Genomic DNA, 26,613 nt, shown 5'->3' on the forward strand with positions numbered 1-26,613 from the left:
ACGAGTGCAATGACACCCCTTCATCCTCAATGACGATCACAGGCTGTCAATCATGCTGCTTCAGGAGGAGTTCTCTTATCTGTTTTACTGTTTGGCCTCAAGGCCACACACACACACACACACACACACACACACACACACACACACACACACACACACACACACACACACACACACAAAGTAACAAGTACTAACAAACAGGTTTTGTTACAGTTCAGTTACTTTCTTTAGTATGCCTTGCCAGTATCAGGTTAGATCTCTTTTGCCTTCAGAGCCGTCTTGATCTTTGGTTGCAACAAATCGCTGGAGATTTTGACCCATATTAACACGATGACGTCACAGTTTTGCAGATATCTCGGCGACATATCCATGTGTGACATGTTGTGTCATCCTGCTGGAAGTCTCCATCAGAAGATGGCACACGGAGTCATTAAATGAACAGTAACAATATTCAGGCTGTGGTGCTTCATCAAAGCTCAGTTTAGTTCAGTTTAGTTGTCCAAGGTACGTCGCAGCACTGAACAGCTGATAGACAGAAGTATTGATCCATACCTTCATGTTGTTTATTCTGATTTTGGCCGTACCATGTTAATGTGGCAGCAAACGTCAAGACTCATCAACGAGGCAACGTTTTTCAAACCTTCTACGGTCCAGTTTTGGTGATCCCGTTTGAAATGTAGCCTTAGTTTCCTGTTGATTCTCATGCCCACTGTGAACCTCAGCAGCTCATCCGCATGTCTAAATGCACCGAGTACCTGCCACAGAAATTGACAATTTGCTATTTCCATTTTGCAAATGGCAAAAGGGTTAGGGTAGAACTGAAGGTTTCCTTTTGCTCTTGTTGTTTTGCTGTTTATGTTCTGTAATACCAATTATCCAGTTCAAGATGACATAATAACACATTCCAGCCTAATAAATACTTCTATTTACTCGTTAATATTTAAAAAAAAAAATTTTGCTGAGGTTTTATTATTTATTCTTTAGCTGATAGGAACTTTGCTATTGTGGGGAAAAAAAGCTTTACTGAATTTAAAAAGTCACACTGTTGAATTAATTTATTATCCTAATCGTAGAAATTTTTTTTTTATCTGTATTTCATCCTGCTTGTAATTGTCTGGCCAACAATAACCACCGGATGCTCCTACCGAAATGTGAAATATTTTTTTATCACTGCATTTAGTCCGGGTTCTTTTTAGGCATTTCACTATATTTTGCACAAGAGGTTTTCATTGAAATTGAGTTCATGTTGACATAGTTGTAATTTTAGGTTGTAAATATAAAGGAAAACTTTAAAGTTTAAATTTAAAGCTTATTATGACACTATTCTACCACTCAAGAGGAAATTAGTCTGCCTGTGGCCCCTGAACTAAAATGTGTTTGACACTGCTGGCTTAGTCTTTCCGTGCTCTCTGATGAGTATCTCTGTCTTTATTGAACTTTTCATCCAGGGTTTGGTACTATGTTATGTTCAGCTAATAAGTGTCAAAGTGCCACAGAGACGCCCGCCCTCACAGGACGGTGCCCGGTATTGTTTCGGCAGAGTTCACGTTTATTATCCTTTAATCACCGGGGTCCTCTGAGAGAGTTTACTTTACGGGACAAGAGTTGGGTCAGAGTTGAGCTCGGGGGCCCCGGTCTCAAGCAGGTCGGTGGAGCGTCCATAAACGAGGGCTATGCCAGATCTCGACTGATTTGTGTTTGTTTGAATAAAGTTGTGCAGTCTTCACAGGCCGCCCCCTCACCCTCTGCTTCACGTCACAGGTAGACTTCTCCCTCCTTTATAGTATCAAGCTGTTATCTGCTGAACGATCTGAAGTTGTTTAAGGAAACCTCCATGTTTTTGGTACAAGTTAAGCTCTAATCGTGCCAGGAGTATGGCATGAAGAGAATACGGTCCTGCACAATAATGTTTTCACTCAGCGGTTCCAACCTGTGCAACTTGGTGGTCACAGAGGAGACGACGACTCTGTTTTAGTTTCTACATATCAAAAATAAAAACCTTAAATGGGACAGATGATTGGAAAAATCACCTTACATTATATTACATTACATTACATTACATTATATTATATTATATTATATTATATTATATTATATTATATTATATTATATTATATTATATTATATTATATTATTGTAATGTAAAGTATTTTTGGGAGTTTGCCTCCTGGTCAAAACTATAGTATTTTGTGAGATGCCTGAAAAGAAATACCCCCCACCAATGTTCCCTCTAATTTTCCACGAGTCTGAGCATACACACAAGCTCCCTGAGTCCACTGAGGACCACTGTGAGTGACCTCAAATGTGTACGCTGTGGCCACACACCAGTATCACACCTGTTCCAATCCTGAGATCATAGCGAGTTACATGGCTTATTAAGAGAATCAAATCACAGCAGCGATTTTCATTAGTTTACTTTTGATATAAGTGGTTTGGCCCACTTAAAATGAAAAAGACAAAGATTTTACTTGTTCATGAGATGTATAGTATGTTATATGTTAGAGTCCTGCTTTGGCCTGGGTGCATCAGCTGGTCCAATAGAGCCACTTCAAGATGATTTCTGGACGATGTTTTGATACGATTCATTAAACTAAATCCTCTCTTTCAATCTGCACTGGAGGCTTTGGCTTCGCTGCATGTTTTGCAGAGCAGACCCGTCTCACTCGGAAAAGAAAAAAATCTCACCCACTTTCACCACTTGTTCTTCTGTTTGCACAAAACTCCGACAGCAATTCCATCGTAAAAGAAATTATTAAATGTCACTCTGCTTAATATATACGAGTGAGGCTAAAGAAAAAGATGAATTGTCAAGAAGAAGAAAAAAAAGACTGTACCAAGAGAGTAAAAGTAGTAAAAGGTTTCATAGCAACAATGGACACAATTAGAGCTGAATGCATCTTTTCTGGTAAAAACGGTTGAATGAAAGTTTGAAATGTTCAAGCTGAAGCGGCTCCAGTCCACCAAAAACCCCGAGACGGAATGTTAAACCCAAAGAGTTTATTCTTAGAGGAAAGGAACTCATTGTTACGGAATATGACAAGGAAACTGTATTTGACATTGTGTGTTATGAGGTTCCTTCATTACACACAATTATACGAGGATCTGCAAAGATTATTATTCCGAGGATTCCTTCTTTTTTTTCCCTCTTCTTTCGCTGCTTGTTTTGTGTGTCAATATTCCCGCACCGTTTTCAACTTTCAGCCATTTTTGGAGTTTGACACGGGGGTGAATGAAACCTTCTAGAGTGGAGAGATTTTTCGCTAGAGTGGGAGAAGTTGTCGAGATAAACTAAAAAAAAAAAAAAAAAAAAAAAAAAACATTAATCCATAAAAATCCATAAATTAGCCGCGTCATTTTATAAGCCGCAGGGTATCAAAGCGTGTGAAAAAAGTAGCGGCTTATAGTTCAGCAAATATGGTGTTTATTTCCAAACATGTAAAAAAGAATAAAAATAGATACAGGAGAAACAAACATGAAGATGATTGTCTCTTTTTCATTGTCAGAATCTTCAGTGTTTTTTCTTTTTCGTGTGGAGGCGAGCTTCTGGGATGAGGTTGACCGCGGTGTGGAGACACACAGCCTCTTTCTCTTGGGCTCAGACATCTCTGTGCCATCGGTTCTCTTTCCTCTTTCCGAGCATGACCCAGGTGAGCGAGGCAACGGTGGACCCGGCACCAGCCTGACTGCTGCGGCTGGTTGCCTGAGCTGCACTTCTGTCAGCGTCTCTCACAGTCTGAGAGCAGGCCTTCGCTCTCTCTTGGGTGGATGTGGCACTGAAAGATAAAGGAATCCTTCTATTAGCCGCGTTCATCTTCCATGTAAATGGAAAAATTAATATTCACTTGAATGTATTCAAGTTAGTGAAAACACTTAACTGCTTTAACGTGGTAGTATTTACTTACGGGGTACTGGGATTTTGCATTGCAAAGAGGCACCTGGTGATATAAGGATGGTGCAACACCTCACGTGGAGTCAATGGCATCGAGCTGGAGCATCCCCTTCAGCAGGTCCACCAACATGGCGACATTATCCCTGTGGGCCTCACTGTCGATTTGGCTGCCGGGGTGGTTTGGGTCTGAGCTGGAATGAAGGTCAGGTTGTATCTTCAGTGAGAGATAACTTCACCTTCAAGGTTTTACAGTGAAACAAAAAATCCACCAAAGTACTCTTCGAGGTTCTGAACAGACGGCAAACAGACCAAACATAGCGATTTATGCAATGTCAGAAATAAACAGAAGAAATATCATGCAGAAGATTAATCATGGGGGTGGAAATGTGACGTATGTGACGCTGTCCCCCACTGAATATTGGCCGGTAGCCTCTCCCATGTCCAGCAGTATGCCCGGTGGCTGGAGGAGGTCCACAGCTCTCCTTAGAGAAAACCTGGGGGGGCTTCATGGAAAAACTAAAGAAAGTTTGAATCTGACTAAAAAAAACAACTCATGCTTGAATCAATAACGGAAAAAAAAAAAAGTCTGGCTATCAATCTGTCTAGCCAACATTTTTGGGGGATTTGTTACACCATCAGTCGATGTAATCCTGCAACATTTTTCAGATATCAATTCTTTTTCTTACAGTCGGAATCCATTTCACTGGACTGAACCGGATTGCACAACACTACTTGTATTACAAATAAACCCACATTATTCTGGAACAGAAATCTTGTCCCGTTGCTTCCAGCTTCCTATGCAGATGTCAGTTTTATACAGTTTATCTGCGGCTCAGCTTTCTCATTCCTTTTGCTTTCCACCTCTGCAGTCATCTTGCTTGGTTTGCGGTGAATAAAAACTCATTGGGGATTCTGTGTTTACGTTCAGCGTGCTTCCGTGCTCCTCACCGTGAGCACAGAAGCTTTTATAAGAACATCCTGTAACTCCTGGCGTGAAGAGAAGATGTACGTGAAGCCTCCGAGACGTGCGAAACGTGTGAACTTATGCTATCTGTCAGTAGGGTTTTTGAAGGGCGATTTTCAAGTGTTAGTCCGCAGGGTTTTCCTCCCCGCTTCCCTCTGGGCTTCGCTCCCCTCCAAGTCCACTGCTCCGTCTTATCAGCAGCAAGTGTTTACCTTTGGAAGGGGAGCCAAAGTTAATAGTGCTTCTCAAAACCACAGCCCTCAGTGTGTGTGTGTGTGTGTCGTTTCTTTATGGGCGTTGGAACCAACATTTTGTACCTCTCAACATTTTATGGGCGTTCAGGCCTTGAGAGGTGGTTTTTTTAGAACGGAGGTTGCTATGAGGGGTTAGTGAACTGAACGTGTCAATGAGAAGGCTCCAAAGTAATTATGTAGAAATGTGTGTGTACTTCTGGTGTTTGGACCTTGTGGCTCGGCACTACACCGTGGGGACAAGAAAAAGAGACTTTGCAACATTCTACATATTTTCAAGGGTTAATTTGTGGTTTTAGCACAACATTAGACAATTGTTTTTGTTGTTTCGGGTCAGCCTGAGGGGCTTGGGATTGTAATATGTCAAAGTTTCTCCAGTCCAGGGTTTGACTTTACGTGGCAGTTTGTGCTTGTATTTCTGTTCAGTGTGAAGACTGTACAACAAAGTCAGAGAGAGCACGGCGTCCACCGCCTGAGGCAAACACAGTATCACCTTAAGCTCATGAGCTATCACACTGATCAGGGCTGAAATCAAAAGCACGTGGCCAGGTTTACCTTCATCTGATCGAGAATCCTGCTGCTTTCTGCAGAGTTTAACGTGAGAGTCCACGACGATAAGGAGGTGGTTGGGGATTCTCTACAAATGAAGTTTGTCTCTTAGGCCTTCCCGGTCTGAACTAAATTTCCCTTTTGACCAGTTAAAATCGGGGGTTTTAGCACAGTGTTTTCCTGGTTTCTGCTCCGTATCTGTCAGTTTCTGTTTCTCTTCCTCTAAAACCACCCTGATGTTCCAGATCTCATTATTGCACCACTCAATAAAAACACTGTGCTGTCACAACACGAGAGACGGGTGCTGAGGGAAGAGGTAGAGATAGCAGGGGAGAGGGAGAGCTGCACGCGGCCTCTCTCACCTCTGTGCCGAGGCGTTCAGCCAAACACAACCAGGGTTGCTGCACCGTGTTACGCAGCAGAGAACTGAGTCGATGGATGACCACAAATCCTCTTCAACCACAGTTGTAGTCCCTGCCTACTTCACCAGAGCAGGAGGTTGGAGACTTTTCACGGCTTGCAGATTTGTTGTCGGACGCATAACAATGGGTCGGTCCATCAGATTTATTTTAGCGTGCTTTGAGGTATTTTCAATGCCCACAAGAGCAAATTCCAGTCATTACTGTTGCGTAAAAACAATCAGAAGAACTGCATTCATTCCCAAGGAGCAAAGACCAGTATATTAACATTCAACATTTAAGACGGTAAGATGGTTAAACATTAAAACGTCTGGGTAAAGTAGACCCCATCTAGGGTGAAGCAACTGGACTGGAGAGAAGAGAATGTGTGCAGGGTGCTGGATGATGCGAATCTGATGGTCATGCAGTTACACTCGCGATGTCAGAGGACAGCCAGCAGTTGTAGAGCAGATGTTGTCAATCCAGTGTTCACAAAACGAGCCAGCAGATGCATGGGAAGGTTACATTTTCACTTTCAGGCCCCATTTAAATAACATTCTCAAGTGAAAAAGGCCAACTTTTCTTACGTTTTGGGTGTCCGTTTGCCCAACAGTGGTGCTTGGAACCACTGAAAATGCAACTTTTTGAAAACAGCTCCCAAAGCGGAACTTTTCAAAACCCACACTGACTCCATCTCTGTGTGAGGGGGTGGAAAAACGAACATTTCTGAAAGAGCTTGGGCTCTGTCTTCATGTTGATGGTGGAAATGCTGCTACTGCACATGTGCACCGCGATCGTAGTAAATATTTGTTCTGCAAATGTCCGAGTAGATGGACAACAACAACAATGTTTACCTCCACAGAGTCAGGACTCCCAGTCCATATCCTCCTGGGACTTGGTAGTTTGATAGTACACAGTCAGCTGTCATAGCAATCCATACAAATATCAGTGTACTCGCCATTATTAATGTTAATAAAAGTAACCAACAGCACCTACTAGTGGCCTGATATGAAATTTACACCGTTCTCACTGTTTGTGGTATTTTTGTGTTGATGGACACCGTTTCCAAAATGTTGCGAGCAAACGCAAAATATTTCTGTCACGGAAATGCACAAACAATTTGAAACGTAAACGGGACTTCAGTCTCACCGCCAATGAAATCAGGTCGGATGAAGTTGGTCACATGTCTTAGAAGACATTTCGCGAGATCCAAGTGGCTTCATCAGGTCATGCTATTGAAACACTTTCGGTAAAATGTTGGAGGCGTTTCCTGTGTTCCTGTCAAACACGAGTTTATTTGTACTGTCCCACCACCTCCACGGAGGCACCGTGGATTAAAGCTGCCACTTTGCACCACCAGTTCATTGTGGTCAGACGCATCTGAGTGGAGGCCCGCAGCATCCCACCATAGCACAAAGCACAGAGCAGGCCTGTTGTCTGTGTGACACTGGCAAATTTCAAACAGCTAAAGTATGTTTGACAGTTGATGGAATGCTATAATTTAGGTAAAGATACTCTTTAAGTCTCTTAGTTCTCTGCAATCTGCTAATATCCAGTTCCTCCTCATTCCGTACTTCTGGTACAAGGTTACTGTGACAAAGGTTTTAGCTTATATTACTTCTGCATTCCCCAATCAACTAATGTCTGTTTCCATTTACTTACCATGTTTTCTGGACTGTGAGTCACCCCCCCCCCCCCCCCCCCCCCCCCCCACACACTTTCTTTTTTGGCTGTTCTTGCGTAAAACTTCCAATATTGCTGCATTTGAAGTAAACATGTGACCTAAAAGAAAATGATCCACAACAGAATTTAAACTGAAGATTATAAACCATGCGGCAATAAAAGAAAGAATTATTTATAAGTGACATGGAAGATGAAGAATTCATTGGATTCATTAAAGTAGAAGCAAGTAAGACACTTTTTGAATTGTACACTATGTAAGATTAAAAATAGTTTTGTAGATTATGCACTCTCTCGAGATTACTGGTAAATGACACATTTTTGCACCTTCCAGTAGAGAAAATGTGTAATTTAGTGCACAGATGTTTTGCTTGTGTAAAGGATTCATTTCAGCAAGATGTCAGCATTCTCTTCAGTTCTGGATGGGAAATCTGCACGTCAGTGTGTGATTCTCTGTTTGTTTTGAAATCAGAGAGAGGTTCCTTAAAACTTTTTCTTTGTAATTATACAGGGTGTGGTTTAGGATTAGGTCGCTTAAGTTTACAATAGTAAAAAAAATGGGGTCCCTCAAGAAATGGACACAAATGGAAACTTTCAGGAGCAATGGAAATTTTTCCAGGTCTGTTCTAGAGTGTAGAAAGTCTATTTTGTATCAATTTATTTGTCTAATTTCTCCAATATCAGAGCGGGCAAAGCCTAGTGTTCCTCTGTGATCTCTGGCGCCCCCTAAAGGAGCGCGGACCCTGCGTTTGGGAAGCTCTGCTCTTGTGATGACTATGGATCGTGTAAAATTGCTGACCTGTTATTTTGTGTGGACGGGACTAATTTCTCCGTCTCAGTTTGTATACAGTTTGTGATGGTTAACGAAACATTGTCGCAGCTTTGAAATCGTCCGTCGGCTGCTGTGTCCGACTGTTTACGTTGACGTGCGTGCGTGTAATGAAAGCGCCGATGACTGTATGTTTATCTGCCTATCAGAACGTCGGCATCGAATTGCCTCTCTGAGTCGAACACGTGTGTTCGCCAGCTTTCTCCCCTCGCAGTCCTAACAGATGAACTGTATCAGCCTCGCCGAGAGCTGGCCTTGATGAGATTTAAACGAAAGCACGCCGCTTTTTAAAAATTCCTTTGTACGGCTCTGTTTTCGTTTGGCGTGATCCGGTGGATGAAAGCAAACATGCCACATGTTCTGAATGCCTCATCAGTCATTCAGCTGCCTAAAACGGGGAGGAGAGGGCAGACGTGTCGCATGTGTGAAAGTATGTTCCCGTGCTGCTTCGAATGCCTTTCTGTTGTCCCTGTGTGATAATTAGGCTTTTTCCAACTGAAGATTACGTTACATATTTGTGCCTCGTTAACGTGACATGACTTCACAAATCCAGTGCTTATAATGAGAATTGAAATGCCAGAATCCTTTGAGGTAGAAGTTAATTCCCTGTTTACATGGCAATGTTTCATATAAAAACACAATTTTTTTTTTTTTTGCGTTTTCGTTTCAGAAAAGTTTCACGTTAAACGTTGCAATGACGGAAATGTAGTTTTCATGTTTGGCCACTTGTGGGTGCTTTTGGCTGTTTTTAATAATAAAACCACACACACTTTGTTGTTTTTTTTAAACGGACCTCCAAAATGCAAGGAAGGTTTTCCATTTTCACTTGAACATGTTGCCCTGTGAACAGGGACTGACTTTATACGTTTGTTTTTAATGACAAACACAGAACTGTCCAGTCCGACTCAGTCTTGTTCTATGTTTTCATAGTTTAGTCATAGTTTGTGGTTGCCAAGTGCTTCAGCCACCTTTATAATATCCACAATTTAATTAGTCTGATGCCATAGTGGCTCACTACTCCATCTTCAGGTACAAAATGGTAATGCAAGACAGGACTGCCAGGAGTGGCGATGTTGTCTCCCATTTTGTGGATTATTTAGTTGTTTTTTTTTTCCTTCTATTTTACATGACGGTTGTGAGACCGGCTGTGTTGTTTGGTTTGGAAGCTGGCACCATGTTAAGGACACAAGGCTGCACTCGAGGTGGCAGAGATGAAGATGCTGAAAATTTATTGGAGAGACGCCCAGCATGGACAGAAGGCCTCTAAGGTTGAGCGATTCAGGGATGAAAGTGGGCAGACTCAGTTGAGATGGTTTGGATGTTTGATGAGTAGAGAAAGAGGAATTATGGGACAACAGCCTTGGCGACACTGAGATGGATTGCTCCCTAACAAGGTGAGGAAAACCTCGGAAGGTTTGTTGGTTTAGTGAATAAGGACATGAAGATGTTTGGTGATAAATGAGGCAGGGGAAAGGATATGGTAAGGAGGTAGATGGTCCACTGTGGCGACTTTCATATAACTGAGAAGACTAAAGATATTGGAAAGAGGCCATAATACTATATTGAGGATATTCAGTTTCCTCGATAGTGTTTCAATATTATACTCTGGATTTACTCTGAAAGTGGAAATAATTCAGTGAAATCAGCCCTTCATTTATGATTGCTCTTGATTATCCTGGTACAACTCCCCCACCTTCCTCCTCCTCTTCTTCTGATTTGACTCAGCCCTCGCAGCTACGTTTTGCTGAGTTTGCATGCTCCGCTTCCCGAGCTACTGGAGCAGGAACTGTTTACATGCCTTTCTCAAATGTACCTAAACGGCAGCTTTCCTGGCAGACGAGAACATGACCGACGTAGCTCGCACTCGACTTTCTCCTCCCTCCTCCCTTTCTCCCACTTTTCATCTCAGCCCGCAGAAGCCGCGAGTCTTGCTGGTTTCTCCCTCTGGGGGGGGGGTTTGAGGGGACATGGGTCATATAGTTTGGCTGTCGTTAGCCTGAGGAGGGAATGAAACCTCCACCGACCGAGAGTCAACAAACAGCCAGGTGTCATCATAGTGGGGAGTCAGGTTTTTCAGCACAGTACAAACTATTACTTTGGCTTTTCTGGATCTGATACAGAGAGGAATGTGTGCACAAGTATTTTCTGGTGCATGTGAACCACACCAGACTCTCAAAGTCAGCGCCCCGTATCATCAGTTGAAAACAGGTTTGTACGGTGACAGTTGCTGAAATTTGTCTTTTCGTCTCTCTGTTTATGTCAAGTCGCTGAACAGCGGCCTCCCAGTGGCCGGTGGTGATACTAAACTAAACTTACATCCAGTAAATCTTTTTTTGGCTTTCGGAGACGTGGCAATTTTCAACAGCTAAACGCATCACTTTGCCTCGTTACAGTTTAATATTTTGATTGAGTAGACCTCATGTGTTTCCTCTCTTGTTCGCAGGAGGAGTACAGGGCAGAAGGCATCACCTGGCACAACATCGAATACATCGACAACAGCGGCTGCCTCAACCTCATCAGCAAGAAACCCACGGCCCTCTTTCACCTGCTGGACGAGGAGTGCAAGTACGCCACCCAATGACTCTGACACTGACCGATGCATTTCATTCTCCCATCACCCGCCTATTAAAACAATGGAAAGACATTGCTTGCTAATCGAATAAATTAAGGTTTTTAATTACATTGTTAGGCCTTGTGAAAAGCATTTGCTGTCTGGGTTACAGTATCACAGTAAGTCTTCCATATATCTACATATCAGCACAAGTTAATTTAAGTGAAAACGAAAACGTTTCTTTGTGTTTTGGGCGTCCGTTTACACAACAACGGTGCTTGGAGCCACACGACTTTTTGGAAACTGCTCCCAGGGTGGAACTTTTCGTAAATGCTCCGACTCACACAAACAACAGTAAAATGCTCGGGCTCCGTCTCCATGTTGACTGCAGAAATGCTGCGACTACGCATGCGCACCGTTGACATAGTAACTAGTTCTTCTGCACATGCTCAGTAGATGGACAGTAACAAGGTTTCCTCCAGAGTGTTATGACTCCCAGTCCATATTCTCCTGGCACTTGGTAGTTTTATAGTTTACAGTCTCCTGCAATAACAATCCAACTTTGGAAACTGTGTAAACGTGAAAATAAATTGGAAAAACGATGTGTTTTCACTCGAAACATTGTCGTGTAAATGGAGCCATAATAAGGATAGCAACAAGTTTTGTCATTCAAGCTATTTTATTGAATAATTACTGAATAAAAGAAAGAGGCTCACCTGCCTACAGTTTGCTCCTCCACATTACAATTTTACTCAACAAACCCATGGTAACATCTTCTCCACCCACAACTCACTCTGTATAAAGTTGTCTCCACATCACACGGCCTCTTCATTCAGTGTACAACACCTATGAGTATTAGCCAGTTTACTGCTAATGCATACAGAGCTGGAAGCCATCCATCCATCTTTTATACCCACTTGACCCAAGTTAGGGTGGCAAGAAATTGGAGTTAATCCACGCTGACATTGGTGGAAGTGCTGGATTTACGCTGGGCCGGTCTCCTTTGTGTGTGCCAGACAACCAAGCATGCACGCATTCACACCACGAGTGGCTCATTTATGTCCGATGCTTAATCCACTCAAAGCCTTCTGTTGATTCTCTGCCACAAGCACACACAGAACACGCTAACAAGTGTCAGCTTCTCGTGGTAACAGTGAAATACTTTGGTTGTAACTTAATGAGTGGTACTTTTCAAATGTAAGCTGACGCCTTTCTATAAATCTATACAAGCTTGTGTGTATATCTTGTGTGTAGCTCCTCTTGTGCCACTGCCCTCTGGTAGGTAGCCAAACATGTATAATTGCGGTGGCATGCTTTGTTGGTTTTCATTACCCTACATGAGCCCGTCTCTCATGCTTCCAGTAAATCGAGGAGACGTCCAGCTCCCCGTGCAGCTTTTTGGTCATTCGTCTGATTGATACCAGCACTGGGACTCGTACCAGGATTTAACTTGAGCGAAAGGACTTACTGATTCCCTCACCATTACTGGATTACCTGTTTCTCTTCCTCCTTCTATTGCACTGCAGGGTCAACCATTTACCTCAGCGTCTTTCTCCCCCATAAATCAAATCCAACCCCCCGTTGCATAAAAAAAACATCAGGCGGCGTGCACACAGCCGTATTTATCGATGTTAGCTGTCATCCCTCTTGCCACTTAGTGAAGCTGGTTCATCTGGATCTAATAAACTCTGGTATGGACCCAAAGCCGTGGATGTATTTGCCTGACGAGGGTAGTGGGGGGAGGGAGGGTAATTTTTTGGAAAATTCGGGTCAAAAGGGGAGCCGTAAAAGAAAAGAAATAAAGGCGGGGGACAGGATCTCCCCTGGGGGCTACACTGCCATAGGAAGGAGCTTCGTGTTGACTGATTACAGAGAAAGAAGGAGAGACGCTCAGAGATCTCATCATTCACAGTTAGCGGCGCTCGCAGGGCTGCGGGGCCGCTGCAGGGACGGATTAAGTTACTGCAGAATCAGGGGTGAGCGTGGGGGTCCATTTCTACAGTAACAGCATCAAGCTGTCGACCCCCTGTGGATATACTTCAGCCAGCCAGAGTGTTTCAGGTGCAGGGAGGAGAGGTTCGGATGATTCTAGGAATGCTGAGAGGAGAGGTTAGACGGGTGAAGCACAGATGAAAACAGAGGTTTAGCACCCACGAAACTGATCAAATATGGTGGACGTGTCCACGAGTCTTGTGGAACCTGAAAGCGAGTGTGACAGTGACACACTGAAACCAGGTTTCAGTGTTATTTTAAGGGAGCGTGGCGCCAGGCATACATAGACGGTTGGATCACACCTTGCTTACGCTGTTCTAGTCACACACAAGCATTTTCCCGAATGGAGAGCATACTGTGAAGTTGTTTGGAGGAGTATTTGCTCTGACATGCAGCAGGATGTCCACGTCCGTCTCCTTCGAGGATTAGTGCACATTTAGGCATGTGGCAGCGGTAACATCATTATTTACTTAACCGTGACATGAGGACAGGATGTGTCAGGACCATGCACTTCTCTTCATTCCAGATATGTGAGCCGTCACACAAAAATAGCGCTGACAGTTTCAGATGTCACTTTCACCGCCGCTTTAAAGAGAACCGAACTCAAAATCTACATGCAGCATTTTTTAAGTGAGGAAGTATTTGCTTTTTTTCACTCATGTTTTTTTTTTTTTTTATATTTTTTTTTATTTATGTTCTCAATTAACAGTAAACCAACTGAGATCTTGGACAGATTCAAGTATTTAGGCACTCTGTTCGAATCCTGACGTCAACACTGAATGGGTCCTGAAGCAAAAACATCGGATTCACTCTTTTAAAGCCAGTCAGGAAGTGTTATATTATAAGAATTACAAATATATTTAAACTTTTTTCTATAGTTGTTGGTGTTTTGATGGAATGCCTTTTTCCAAATGGCAGCATAGTCTGCCATCTTTCTCAGCTCAGGTCTCAGTGTTGTGTTGTGTCCACTGTTCTTAAGACGTGTTAAAAAAAAATATATTAAAAAAAAACAACCCTATATTTTCTTCTAATTGGAGCCTCTTGCAGTCCAAGTTTGCCCCACGTTCTTTATGTTTGATACCCCTGGACTAGATGATGGATTTATTTGACAGGGCAGTCCGGGCTGGCGGGTTAGCTCACTAACTTCAGTCTCACAACTGTGCTTTCCTTCTATGAGCCAAACATCTAATGAATGAAGCCTGATGATATTTCTCGTCTTTCTAGTTTCCCTCAAGCTTCCAATCAGACCCTGCTGGATAAGTTCAAGCGTCAGCATGAAGGAAACAGCTACATCGAGTTCCCGGCTGTCATGGAGCCCGCCTTCATCATCAGACACTACGCTGGTAAAGTCAAGTACGGAGTCAAGGTGAGGCGAGAGCATGTGTGTGAATGTGTGTCAACATTTCACACTTGAGTGTGTTTGTTGTCGTCACACGTCAGAGCAGCGTTACTGTAAACAGCCAGCTGGTGGACACGGGCATCCCATCACACCTTTATCAGTTTGTATTTTTGCATGATGAGCTTCGTTCTCCAAACACACACAGACATGGGAAAAGAGCACGTTCTTCTCAGAAGGAGATAATTATGTGAAAGCTGGTAAAACTAGAAAAACAGAGGTTTTTTATTTTTTAAGAGTGAAAACTCTGAAAGTTGCTCCAAGGTATGAAAGTGAAAAATGAGAACATTTTGACCAGCTGTTTGTGTGCGCTCAAAACGTTTCTTCAATTTACTTCAATAATTCATTGCTACACACACACACACACACACACACACACACACACACACACACACACACACACACACACACACACACACACACACACACAGATTAATGAACATGTCGGGTGTGTCATTCTGCCGTCTTAAATCTGAATGTGGCAGCTCCCTCGGATGTCAGTAAAACGAAAGCCCCGGTGTCTTTGGGGTAGAACCGTAGGAATCCTCTTCTCTCTTCACTCCTCCACTCCTCTACACGCCTCTGAAAGTCTCCTGCAGACATACTTGTTGTTCTTCCCACCTCTTTTTTTTTTTTTTTCTTCTCTGCAGAGAGATTCAATTCCCCGTCCATTTCCCAGCTGCGTTTTGATAAGAAGCACATGTGCTGGAGCGGGCCGAGCGTATTGTTGTTTGACTGTATGATAGAAATCCATAACAGCTGCTTATCATGGCGGTGGAAAAGTATCCCGAGGAGCCGATGCAGCGACGTTGTTGCGCCGACGCTGGCTCGGGTGTGAGCACACAGCTGACTCGTATCATACGGAGGGAGAGTATGTTGAAGGGTTTATAGTTGGTGGCTCTGTTATTATAGCACAGCTTCAGTTGGAATATTTCATTCTTTCCAGACGGACGGGGCAGAGGACACGGGGTGTGTGTTTCTGTGCTCGTATGGACGTGACGGAGGCTTTTCTTCACCTCGTTTCAACATGAAACAAGAGGTGGAAGAAAAACACAAGCTGTTAAGAATTCATCATTTGTGTGGCCAAAGAAAGAAGCAACTGTTTACCATTTTTACGCCACTGTCTAATAACTGTCTCCTGAAAATTAAAAAAAATAAATAAAAAGATTACTACTAAATACAAAATCAAGAGTATCAACACTGAAATGAAACGTATGTTTTTGCAAAGTGTGTGGCAGAAGACTGAAGCAATGTTGTTCTATTCTCTTACAGAAAAGGTAAAAAAGCTGATTTAAAAAAAACAAAAAAACAATTATATTTCTATTGTGCCAAATACAACGCGGTCATTTTGCAGCACTTTTACAGGAGATGGTAGAAAGGAAAGAACATCTTTAACCAGAACAGGCACTTTGCTGAACCGTGTTAGCTTCGATAGCATGTTCGCCGTTATCGCCTACCGACAGTAACTATCCTGTCAGATAGCAACATCACTGTGTGAAACACTGTACGGGGGGAAAAAAAATAAACCACTACCCGAGTCAATGCGCTCACACCGGTGTTTCTGGATACTTGCCGAACCGAGAAACTAGCTGTGAGCTCCGGAGTGGAGTTAGCAGTGTGCTAGCTGGTGGCTAATGGCAGCTTCCTTGTTGCAGGCCTGATTGGCTGACGGCGGACCTCCAGTGTGTCCACAATGGAGGATATATCTTACCTCTCCAGGAGCTGTTTGATCCCAAAATCAACCCCTAATTAATTGGTCATTGTATGATGACAAATCATCCCTGAAAATTGAATGCAATACGGGTCAATAGTTTTTATGAAAAGTTGGTAAAATACATACATACATACATACAATAATTATATGAATACAAATGGCCAAAAATATAACCTTCGCCACCATCTTTTGTTGGCGAAGGTAACAAGAAGCAACCTGCAAAACCAGACTCAGAGGTGGAGATGTTCTGTTGTTTCAGTTGGGGTTAAGGGGTAGAAGAGAGAAAAGGATAGGACAGGCACATATAAAACTTTATTCAACATAAAGGGTGAATGTCTCAGTCTGGTTCTGCAGAAAGTTTCTATTTCTGAGTCTGGTTCTGCAGATTTCTTCCTGTTAAAAGAGTTTTTCTTTTCCACTGTTTGTTATACTTGCTCATGTAGAATTGATGCTTTTTCTCCGAGAAAGTGCTTTAAAACGACTGTTGTATTTTGGGCTATTGACATTAATGGAATTTGTCACTTTCTGCTTCAATGTGGACAAATGTTCCCATCAGATCTTTTTACTGAAACAAGGAACATATTAAAGAGGATAGATGTTTCTGTTCAAATGTAGGAAGTAAAAGTAAAAGCTCATCAGAAAAATGAACGCTCAAAAAAAATTCCTTTCCTTTGAAAAATGTACACAAAGTCCACCACACAAATGTGGTGTGTGTTGTGAAACGCATTGGCAGGGAGAGAGAGGGGCACCGTGCACAGGAAGAAAACGTTAATTGGGACGTCCTTACAGTTTGTGTGGCCTGAGACTGAATCCCTAGTAACTATGGAGTAAACGCGGTGAAACATTTGGCCATAAGTCGTTGAAATCTCCGCTGCCAACTGGCGTTTCACTGCTTATAAACAATAAACATCCCATCGCAGACAATAACACATGCTATTGTTTGTTAGTCTTCCCGAGCTGTATGGTTTTCTGTTTGAATAACTAATATGTTTTTTGTTTACGGCCACCAATTTGAAAACGCGGCCCGCCAGAGCAATTACAATGAGAGCGCAGCGAAAACACTCCAACTGTACCGTTTCTTCCTCCTCTCCCTCCATCAGGACTTCAGGGAGAAGAACACGGACCACATGCGCCCCGACATCGTGGCCCTGCTGAAGAGCAGCAAGAAGGCCTTCGTCTGCAGCCTGATGGGAATCGACCCCGTGGCCACCTTCCGCTGGGCCGTGCTGCGCGCCTACTTCAGAGCTCACGTGGCTTTCAGGGAGGCCGGCCGCAGACACACCCACAAAAAAACCGGTGAGGAATCGTTTCCAAATCGCTGAACAGAGGAGCAGCTCCCCGAGCTCTGTAGACTCGAGCAGATTAATCCAAGTGCACCTCCGAGTGTTTTCCCAGCTGAAGACAGATGGCGGCGGCCCTCCAGCTGAACTTTCACGGGAAACATTACCTGCTACTTTCGTTCTTTACGCACTTAAAATACAGAGTCGGACGTGGAGAAACTATCTGGAGGCCACAAACTGACATTCACCTGCTTCCGGCCTTTCTTGCCAGTATGTCGCTATGCGGCTACAGAGTACTACTGTATATTACAATACAAAACACACAATATGCTACAGTACAACACAATATGTTATGATCTCATACAGTAAATTATGTTATGACAAAATAGGTTACATTACTCTAAGAAAACCAATTTTTGCTTCCGAACCACATAAAGCACAATTTCATCTTGAGTGGGACCTGACCGGTAAAATAATAACCTTTAAATTTAAACTTTATAGTTTTTCTTTGTTGTGGAGTAGGGTATATGTGATGAGGAAAAAAATATATATTTTCACAAAACCAAACAGTTACTACCAAAAATTACAACAATCTCAACATGAAGCCAATTTTTATGAAACCTTCTGGTGCAAAAATACTATGAAATATCCCCAAAACTTTGGCTTTGATGCTAATGCTCGTCTGCTAGTGTTCATGGCAGCATCACCAAAATCTCAGCTTGGGTCTCCGTTGTGTTGTGTCCACTACTCTTAGGAAATTTGTTTAAAACAAAAAAAAAACATGTTTCATTTTAGAATTTTAGAATTTTCTTGGTGGTTTGGCCGGATTGGAGCCTGTTGCTGGCCAGTTATGGTCCACAGGCCTTATGTTTGACACTCCTGCTCTAAAGTGATAACATTTCTATTACCTGTAGATCTCAGCTGCCGTTCTTATTAATATCTTATAACAAGTCCAAAGAATTAAATCCTCCATTTAAAAACAGGGGAGTGCAGTGCAGTGTAGTTTGAGTTCTTCAGACAGTCTCTGAAATAAGACCACAAGACAAAATACACCAACTTTAACTAGTGTGCCATACTTACTATATGACGCTGTACAGCACAATACAATATGATACGAGACAAAAATGTATATAACAATATGAAGATACATTATTAATTGTCTTCTTTATTAAATTTGCTTTGAACAAGTAAACTGAGGGAAAACCTCCCCCGTTATATTGTTTTATGTATCAACCGTTGAACTAACAAAATACATTGGACACATACTTAATAATGTGTTTCTGGACCGTATGTTAAGACATTGTCCACGGCTCTGTTTAATTTTGTTAATTTAACGATGTTCTTTGCAGATCTACAGATTAAAAAAAGCTTTTAAGCAAGAGGGTTGGAACTTTTTGAAAGTTTTAACCCTCGAACTGAAGTACTGTGTGTTTACAATTGTTTTCCCTTGTGATATAAAGCAAAGAGACCAAGCTTTACAAAATGCTGTTTTTCGCAGGCAACGACGCAGCAGTTCCCTGTGCCGTTGTGAAAACTGTCGACAACTTCAGCTTCCTTCACCACCCGGTTCACCAGCGGAGCCTTGAGATCCTTCAGCGATGCAAGGACGAGAAATACAGTGAGTAGCTCCACAATGAAAGCAGTTTCTGTGAGGGGGGAAAATCTGCAGCAAAACAAAACAGGTTTGTGTGCAGCTGTTATTAGCTCTCAAAAAAAAACTCCCCGTCGCTAAAAACAGCAAGACGGTTTTCATGACTGTTCCTTTTTTTTGCGTTTAATAATGGAATCGTTTCCTCTTAAACACGGAGAGTGAAGGCAGCTGTGAATGTGACTTTATTTTATGTGAATATTCACAACAAAGTAAAGGGGATTCAAGCAGATTATATTCCTATGAAGTATTTAAAAAGAAATCACAACTATTGTGTGTTTATTCTTTCTGCCTCCTCCATCTACGTCAGGAGTGTCAAACTCGCTTCAGTTTCAGGGCCACAAATTTCATGTTGAGTCGGCCGTACTGCTAGAATAGTGCAATAATAATCTATAAATATAAACTTTAAAGTTTTTCTTTGTTGTGGCGCAGAGTATACATGAACATTTTCTATATTTTCAACAAAACCAGAACTATTCTTCTGGAGAATGACTCCTATCTCAACATAAAGCCAATAAAGTGAAATGTGCCAAAGAAACTTCTCCTGTCACTGTTGCATTATGGGTGTTTTTACAAACTCACCCTGACGGCGTGGCTTTGAGGCTAGTTTGATAGCGACGAGCTAACTAGTTTATACGCCCAGTGTTTTGTTCACTACTCTGGAGAGATGTGTCAAAAGAAAAATCTATATTTTCCTTTAAATATTTACAATTTTCTTGACCCCTTTCCTCTTCTCGACTTCCATCTTTAATCAAATGAATGATATTTTGAACTCAGCTGCTTCTGGAGCTGCTCTCTCTCAAAGTGTGTTTTATAATTGGACGGCTGAGCCTAAAGCCTCCACTGCAGTCGTGTTCTCATCATCGGGCTCGACTCGATCAAAGGGGTCCGTTTCCAGGCAGGTGAGAAGGGATCAGCGGCGATGTTCAGCCTGGGTAAGCTGGTTCTATTACAGGCGGTAATGAGAGACCTTAGAAAGCAGGAATGTTGGGAACAGATTGAATCACGTCGAGAGCACAGCTCATAACCCAGGATTTTCTCACATGAGTGAACAAGACAAATGAATCAGGTCCTCGTGGACCGGCACGCTTTAATGACAGCTCCGGACTTTGTGGTTGTCGCTTATCACTCCAGTTCTCCCCGATGAGCACGCTTGCGGTGTGTTCTTGGTCGGCCATAACATTAAGACCACCTGCCTGGTGTCTTTAGTAGGTTGCTCTTTTGAAGGCGTGCTGGGATTGATAGCGATCAGACAGAACCTCATTATCATCAGGATGAGTACAAAACTATAACAAATATATGAACAAATGTTCACTGTATTTGGTAAATATTGTGCCCGGACGCTGTTGTAGTAAATGTACGCTTTGTTTGATGGAGCACTGTTAAATTCAGAGTGAGCGGCACAAACATCACGCTGAAATCCACCATTGTTATTGTTTGTCTACTCACACCAGCAGGAAAACTATTACCTGAAGTCTTCCCGTGCATGAGCATGTACTCCACTGTTCAGAAAGATTTTGTTTTCACTCTTCAGACTTCAGCCAAATATGAAATACTGCTGTTTTTATGGACTTAAAACACCTTTTATGTGTGAATGAATCGTCAAAACACCCCCAAAAAAGTTTCTCATTTTTTTTAAAAAACATTTTGTAAACAACATCCTTACGTTCCTTCTTCACTGTGGCTTTGCCTGAAAACCTTCGAGCACAATGTGTTCCTCTTTTCACAAAACTCAACCAAAAAAACCCCCTTAAATTTAAGATTCCTTAAAGTGCTGCATTGTGTCACGGTGGCTGTCCCTCTCTCCACACAGGTATCACGAGGAAGAATCCACGGACTCCTTTGTCAGACCTTCAAGGAACCAACGCCCTCAATGAGAAGGCCAGCTGGTGAGACTCTTGGGCCACTTTTCCACCTTAAAGCACAGATTTGCTTTCTCCTGCTCACATCTTGTTAATAGGAGCCATTTTTATAGTTGGCAGGTTATCTACTTAATATAGATCTTTTTTATTCCATTATTTGGACACTTGGTGATGATCAATCGACACAGGCTGTATATGTAGAGGGCATAGGTGACAGGAAGAAAAGGACACATGTAGGGGGAGGGCACAATTAACAAGTAGCAGTCCTATGAACACATTTGTTTTTTCTTTTAAGAAATCAGTTACTAGCATGTCACTGCCAAAAGAGGTGTTACTTTATAATGGCTTTTAGCTCATCATTATTAAATGTGACCTGGAAATGTTTCGCACCCATTTATTCCTATGATTACTTTGTCGTTGGCAGCGTCGCTTTACATGACATCAGGCTAATCTGAGATGACGGTACCGAGTCCATAGATTGTAAAATATGAGTAATAGATATTTGGGCCCACGTTTTGACAGTACACACCTTCTCTACTGATAACTGCCCTACATTTTACGGGAAGTAATGTGTCCGCTCCAGAGGTGCAAAAGGTTTTCATGAAGTTCAATTAGTATTTTCATTGGAATCGATCAATGGTACAAACCCAGCCTCTTCTGTACTTCCTATTTTTGATCGTCTGAAAACAACCCGCCAACCCTGCACCACTATTTGTGAACGTGTTTAGAATCGGTACTGATTTTGTCCTGAAATGGTGACGTAGTGACGGACTGCGTGAGGTTAACTGGAGCCATCTTTCCTCCCCGCTCCTCAGGGATGGCTTCAGCGTTGGCTGTAACGGTCGCAGCTCCAGGTCGAGTCGCTTCTCCTCCACGGGAAGCCACGCTCTGGAAGAAGACGGGATCTTCCTCAACTCGACTAACAGCAAGCTGCTGGAGAGAGCTCAGGGGATCTTACTGTGAGTGGCGACCGGGTCAAATATTTCTACAAAATATGTGTTTGAACTCCAGTTGATTTAAGCTCTTTGAGCAACTTTGACCTGCCCTTCTTAGCCGTATCCTTTAGAAACGACCATATTTAGTCACATTAGCAGTGTTGCATTAGGTGAAATTGTAAAAACCTGAAGTGAGATGCAGTTTTCAATGGCTCCGCCGTGCAGACGCATAACTTCATCAGTTTCAGTTAATCTCCTCTGATCAAAACACTGTTTCTCACCTGCAGGCGAAACAAAAACTGCAAAGTTAAACCAACTTTACCAAAGGTAAGCTGCTTGTCTTACACACCCAACGTTTACGAGTTGTGCTTTTCAAGGCGTCTGTGAACCACAACAGTCCACAGGATGGAATGTGTGTTCATACATAGTGTCTTTTGTGTGCGCAGCACTTATTGGACATCAAGTCTCTGCGCTACCTGAGCAGTGTGACGCTCCACGACCGGATCACCAAGTCTCTGCTCCACCTGCACAAGAAGAAGAAACCACCCAGCATCAGCGCTCAGTTCCAGGTCAGTGCCGCTGTCGCCCTCTGCTGGAGGACACAGTGACATGCAACAGCATCTCTGAGTGACACAGCAGACTTGAACTGTAGCAGGGACGGGCAACTAGATTCCCCAAAGGGCCAGGTGAAAGATTAACACTATCATTGAGGGAGGAGATTTAAATTGACTTGAGATTTGCTCAATAAAGATTATCTCTTGATAAAAAAAGTAGTTTTTATCATGTACTGTTGTTGCTCTGAATCACTTTTTCTTTTCCAGCCTTTGTTTGTAAATCATGATTCCATTTTTTCTGAAATTTGAGTTCAGTAAATAGATTAAAATAAAAAAAGCCATTTTTTTCCCACTGTGAAACACCAATTTTGTGAGGTAACAATTGCAAGGTTTGCTATCCATCTCAACGAACAATGTAATAATGGCCAATAACGTACAAAATTTTAATATTGCCAATAACAGCAGTAACTTTCAATTGGTTCAGGATTTCCCACTTCAGTTCACACACCTTTATTTATCCCACAAGGGACAATTCATTTGTAGCTTCACAGTTTACTTTTTATACATTCAGTCAGTCACAACATAGATAAATAATCAATCTGTCAAGGAAACGTATTGAAACATGGGACAGAGGGACGTGTCAGAACATTGTTTGACTGAGTGTTCCTGAAGTCAGAAGAAACAAGGTGAAGCAGCTTTTAGTTCCTACGCTCCTCACCTGTGGAACAGGTTTTTTTTTTTATCCTATTTTTCCTAGTCTTAATCACCTTGTTTTAATGTATGTCCTTTATAAAACACTGTGAATTGCCTTGTGTCTGAATGGTGCTATAGAAATATATTTCCCTTAACTTGAAGTTCAATTATTATCTTAAAGTGGTTGAAGTAGACGTCCTTCTCTGTACTTAGATATGATGGATTTTATTGGCTTTTAGGATCTATCAACAAATGCAAGGATTTTTTTTATTTCCAGAGAGTCTTAGCTTTCAAATTTCGTGCCTGAGACATCCCTGAAGAGGCAATATAAATTTGGATTAATTTAATGTTTCATTATGGTGGTTATTTTTTTCATGAATGTATGAAAACAGCCATCAGTTACTATACAGTATTCGTAGTTTTTAGTCTTGAACCATAAATGAAGTAACTACAGGACACTCCTAACGTTGAACTGACAACTGAAAGCTGCTTTTAAATTAAGTGATGTCTTTGCGTGCGTGCAGGCGTCACTCAATAAGCTGATGGAGACTCTTGACCAGTCGGAGCCGTACTTCGTCAAGTGCATTCGCTCCAACGCCGAGAAGGTAATCACCGCCGCAGAGGAGGAGGAGGAGGAGGAGGAGGGGGAGGAGCCACCGCCGTCTGAATGCTTTTATCTGTTTGGCTGTATTGACCTGTTTGTTGTCTGGTGTTGTTCAGCTGCCGCTGCGCTTCAACGACAGCCTGGTGCTGAGACAGCTGAGGTACACCGGCATGCTGGAAACCGTCCGCATCCGACAATCAGGATACAGCATCAAGTACACCTTCCAGGTAATCCGTCACTTTCTTCCATCGAGCAGCAGTCAGCTTCAGGTTTATTTCCATGTTGTTTGCTCATAGAGTTTTAGTTCCGATGCTGGTTTTTATGTGTTTGGGGGAATATTTTTCCACATATTACATGTATTTGCCCGTGTTTGGTTCCAATTTTACAGTCTAATTAGGATGATATGACAAAACAAATACGGGCTTGGTGGTGTTGAAGTTAGTGACCCAGAAATTCACTGGTTTGAATCAAACTGCGAGTCTCTGAATAAGATCCTTAAGCCCAGTTTGAAGCAGGAAAATCATCAGGCTCCACCTCCGGGTCTGGTCCTGCACGTTTCTTCTTGTTAAAAGGGAGTCTTTCCTCTCAGTCAAATCAGTCAAAATGCTCTCGATCTTAAGACAATAAACGAGGCAGTCATGTTCCAATGTTTATCATATTTACTAATAATCATCACCAGCTGTTGTCTCTCTGGGTGACAAGTGCTCATGTCTTTTCACATGTTCTCCCAGGACTTTGTGCGTCACTTTCACGTGCTGCTGCCTCGGGGCACGAGCCCGACAAAGTCCGGCATCAGGGAGTTCTTCAGGCGGATCCACCTCCCTCCCGCTGGCTATCAAGTGGGCAACACCATGGTACGCACTCCGGGACTCAAAAAGCTTCCCGCTGTTCTGTTCAGTCACTGTCCTTCGCTGCCGGGCTCATGAGAAAAACCCCCCTGTCTCACGAAGGTGTTCCTGCGGGAGGCGGAGCGACAGCGCCTGCAGACCCTCCTGCACCAGGAGGTCCTGCGGCGTATCGTCACGCTGCAGCGCCGCTTCAGGGCCGTCCTGGAGAGGAAGCACTTCGTCAGCATGCGACGAGCGGCGAGCGCCATCCAGGTGAGACCATCGCCCGCCGCGAGTGCATCATCAGCCTCAAACTCGCTGCTCTCCAAGAGGAGTCCATTAAGGCCTCTTTGTTTATCACTGTTAAAGCATCAGGTGATTAATTGCTATGTAAGGAGTGGCGCCCTCTAAATATAACCACCCTATTCTAGATGATGAGCACTCATGCCCTCACAGCGGTTTACACTCGTCACTGTCTGCTCTCGGTGGAGAATGAAGTCAATAAAGTCTATATGAAAATGTCCCGGATTGGCTTTCAGTCTCAAAGGAAAATCTGAAACATGTTTCAAAACAAAAGTTCATGCAAATAGATGCATTAGATGTCTGATACCTGATGCGCAACACTCCTCATCTGAACACAAACAAATGTGACTTAGTTCAATATTACATTAGACCGTGAGGAGACGGTGAAGGAAATGTTGATGGCAATGGGAAATGGAAAAAAATAAAGGATGAGTGGAAGAAGAAAGACATTTATACAAACAAGTACGTTTTTATGTCCAAATCCTCACCAAGATGAGACTAAAACATAGTCGAGACCAACTCAAGTTATAGAACAGATGCACATTAACATCCGTGTCTAAATTCACAGTCATTACAATCATTAATAATGTTTCCATAAGCATTGTGAGAACAACTGTTTTAGAGAAAGACTCCAAGGAAAGGCAACTTCCTTTTCTATAGTATTACAACAACTCGTCTTTCTTTATCCCATCCACTGTTAATACCGGTTCAACAGTCAATAGAAAATAGGCCTTATGGCTCCAATTTGGCCAAACCACCAAGCAAAACTGTAAAAATTTCAAAGATTCACTTCAAATTTTTTTTTCGCCAACAAATTTCTTACGTGCAGCAGTCACAACTCAACTCTGAGACTCTGTGATGCTGCCATGAAAGCTAACTGGATGTTCGCCTCACAAATGCTACCACTATTGGTTTTGCTTGACTATGAGCGTAAAAACAGCCCTATAGAACATGTTTGATAATCTATATAATCAACCAGGTCGCCTTCTATTTTAGATTGAGAGTGTAACTCTGTATATGTCTTTCTCTGCAGCGCTGGTGGCGATTCTGCCTCCTCAAGCAGTCCACCATCGACCTGAGTGTGGAGGAGGGGGCGGTGGTGTGTCTGCAGGCAGCCTGGAGGGGTTACAGGGAGCGCAGGAAGTTTCTGCATCAGCGGGACTCTGCCATTGTCATACAGGGGAGCTGGAGGAGGTGCCGGCGGCGCAGGACTGAGGCGGCGATGACGATCCAATCAGCCTGGAGAGGATTCAAGGAGAGGGAGTGCTACTGCAGGACGTACAGGGGGGTGACGCAGCTGCAGGCTGTAGGCAGAGGATACCTGGCACGACTCAGGTAAATACAAAATATGTAACGGGGTTAAATCAGTTCTCACGGTCATCAGCTAACAAAGATGGGATTTTTAAAGTCTGATGAGCTGAAATTAGTGGCGTAGCTTGACATATACATTCTGTAAAATATTCCTATAATTCAAGCGTGATGAGAAATGCTTGTAGCCATTTTATGTTTTTTTTTTTTTTTTTAACTTTTGCTTCTTATTCATTTATTTTATATCGTCATCAGACATATAAATAGTTGTTTATTTTTATGCCAAATTTAAGAAATTGTGGCAGAAACTTTGAAAATTTCTTGTGAGAAATAGGAAACGCTCTGCATCAGTTTGTCCTACAATGGGGATGTTTGCATTGTTGCAA

General features: G+C 42.7%; 1 protein-coding gene across 9 annotated transcripts in view; it reads left to right on the forward strand.

The window, feature by feature from the left end:
- Positions 1-26,613, forward strand: part of LOC308116890 (unconventional myosin-IXAa-like) — a 155,495-nt gene that overhangs the window by 109,459 nt on the left and 19,423 nt on the right. For all 9 annotated transcript variants that reach the window (XR_013935798.1, XM_080475360.1, XM_080475366.1 and 6 more), the window contains exons 12-24: positions 11,004-11,125; positions 14,328-14,469; positions 17,314-17,509; positions 18,992-19,111; positions 20,955-21,030; positions 21,819-21,962; positions 22,226-22,265; positions 22,385-22,507; positions 23,710-23,790; positions 23,906-24,016; positions 24,521-24,643; positions 24,740-24,889; positions 25,953-26,254. Coding sequence is in view for 8 of the 9 variants with exons in the window: in XM_080475360.1 (XP_080331486.1) it covers positions 11,004-11,125; positions 14,328-14,469; positions 17,314-17,509; positions 18,992-19,111; positions 20,955-21,030; positions 21,819-21,962; positions 22,226-22,265; positions 22,385-22,507; positions 23,710-23,790; positions 23,906-24,016; positions 24,521-24,643; positions 24,740-24,889; positions 25,953-26,254 (1,730 nt within the window). In the remaining variant the exon portion in view is untranslated. The remainder of the gene's footprint in view (positions 1-11,003; positions 11,126-14,327; positions 14,470-17,313; positions 17,510-18,991; positions 19,112-20,954; positions 21,031-21,818; positions 21,963-22,225; positions 22,266-22,384; positions 22,508-23,709; positions 23,791-23,905; positions 24,017-24,520; positions 24,644-24,739; positions 24,890-25,952; positions 26,255-26,613) is intronic.

This window comes from Lipophrys pholis (genome assembly GCF_963383615.2).
Source record: "Lipophrys pholis genome assembly, chromosome: 11".
NCBI classification, from domain to species: domain Eukaryota; kingdom Metazoa; phylum Chordata; class Actinopteri; order Blenniiformes; family Blenniidae; genus Lipophrys; species Lipophrys pholis.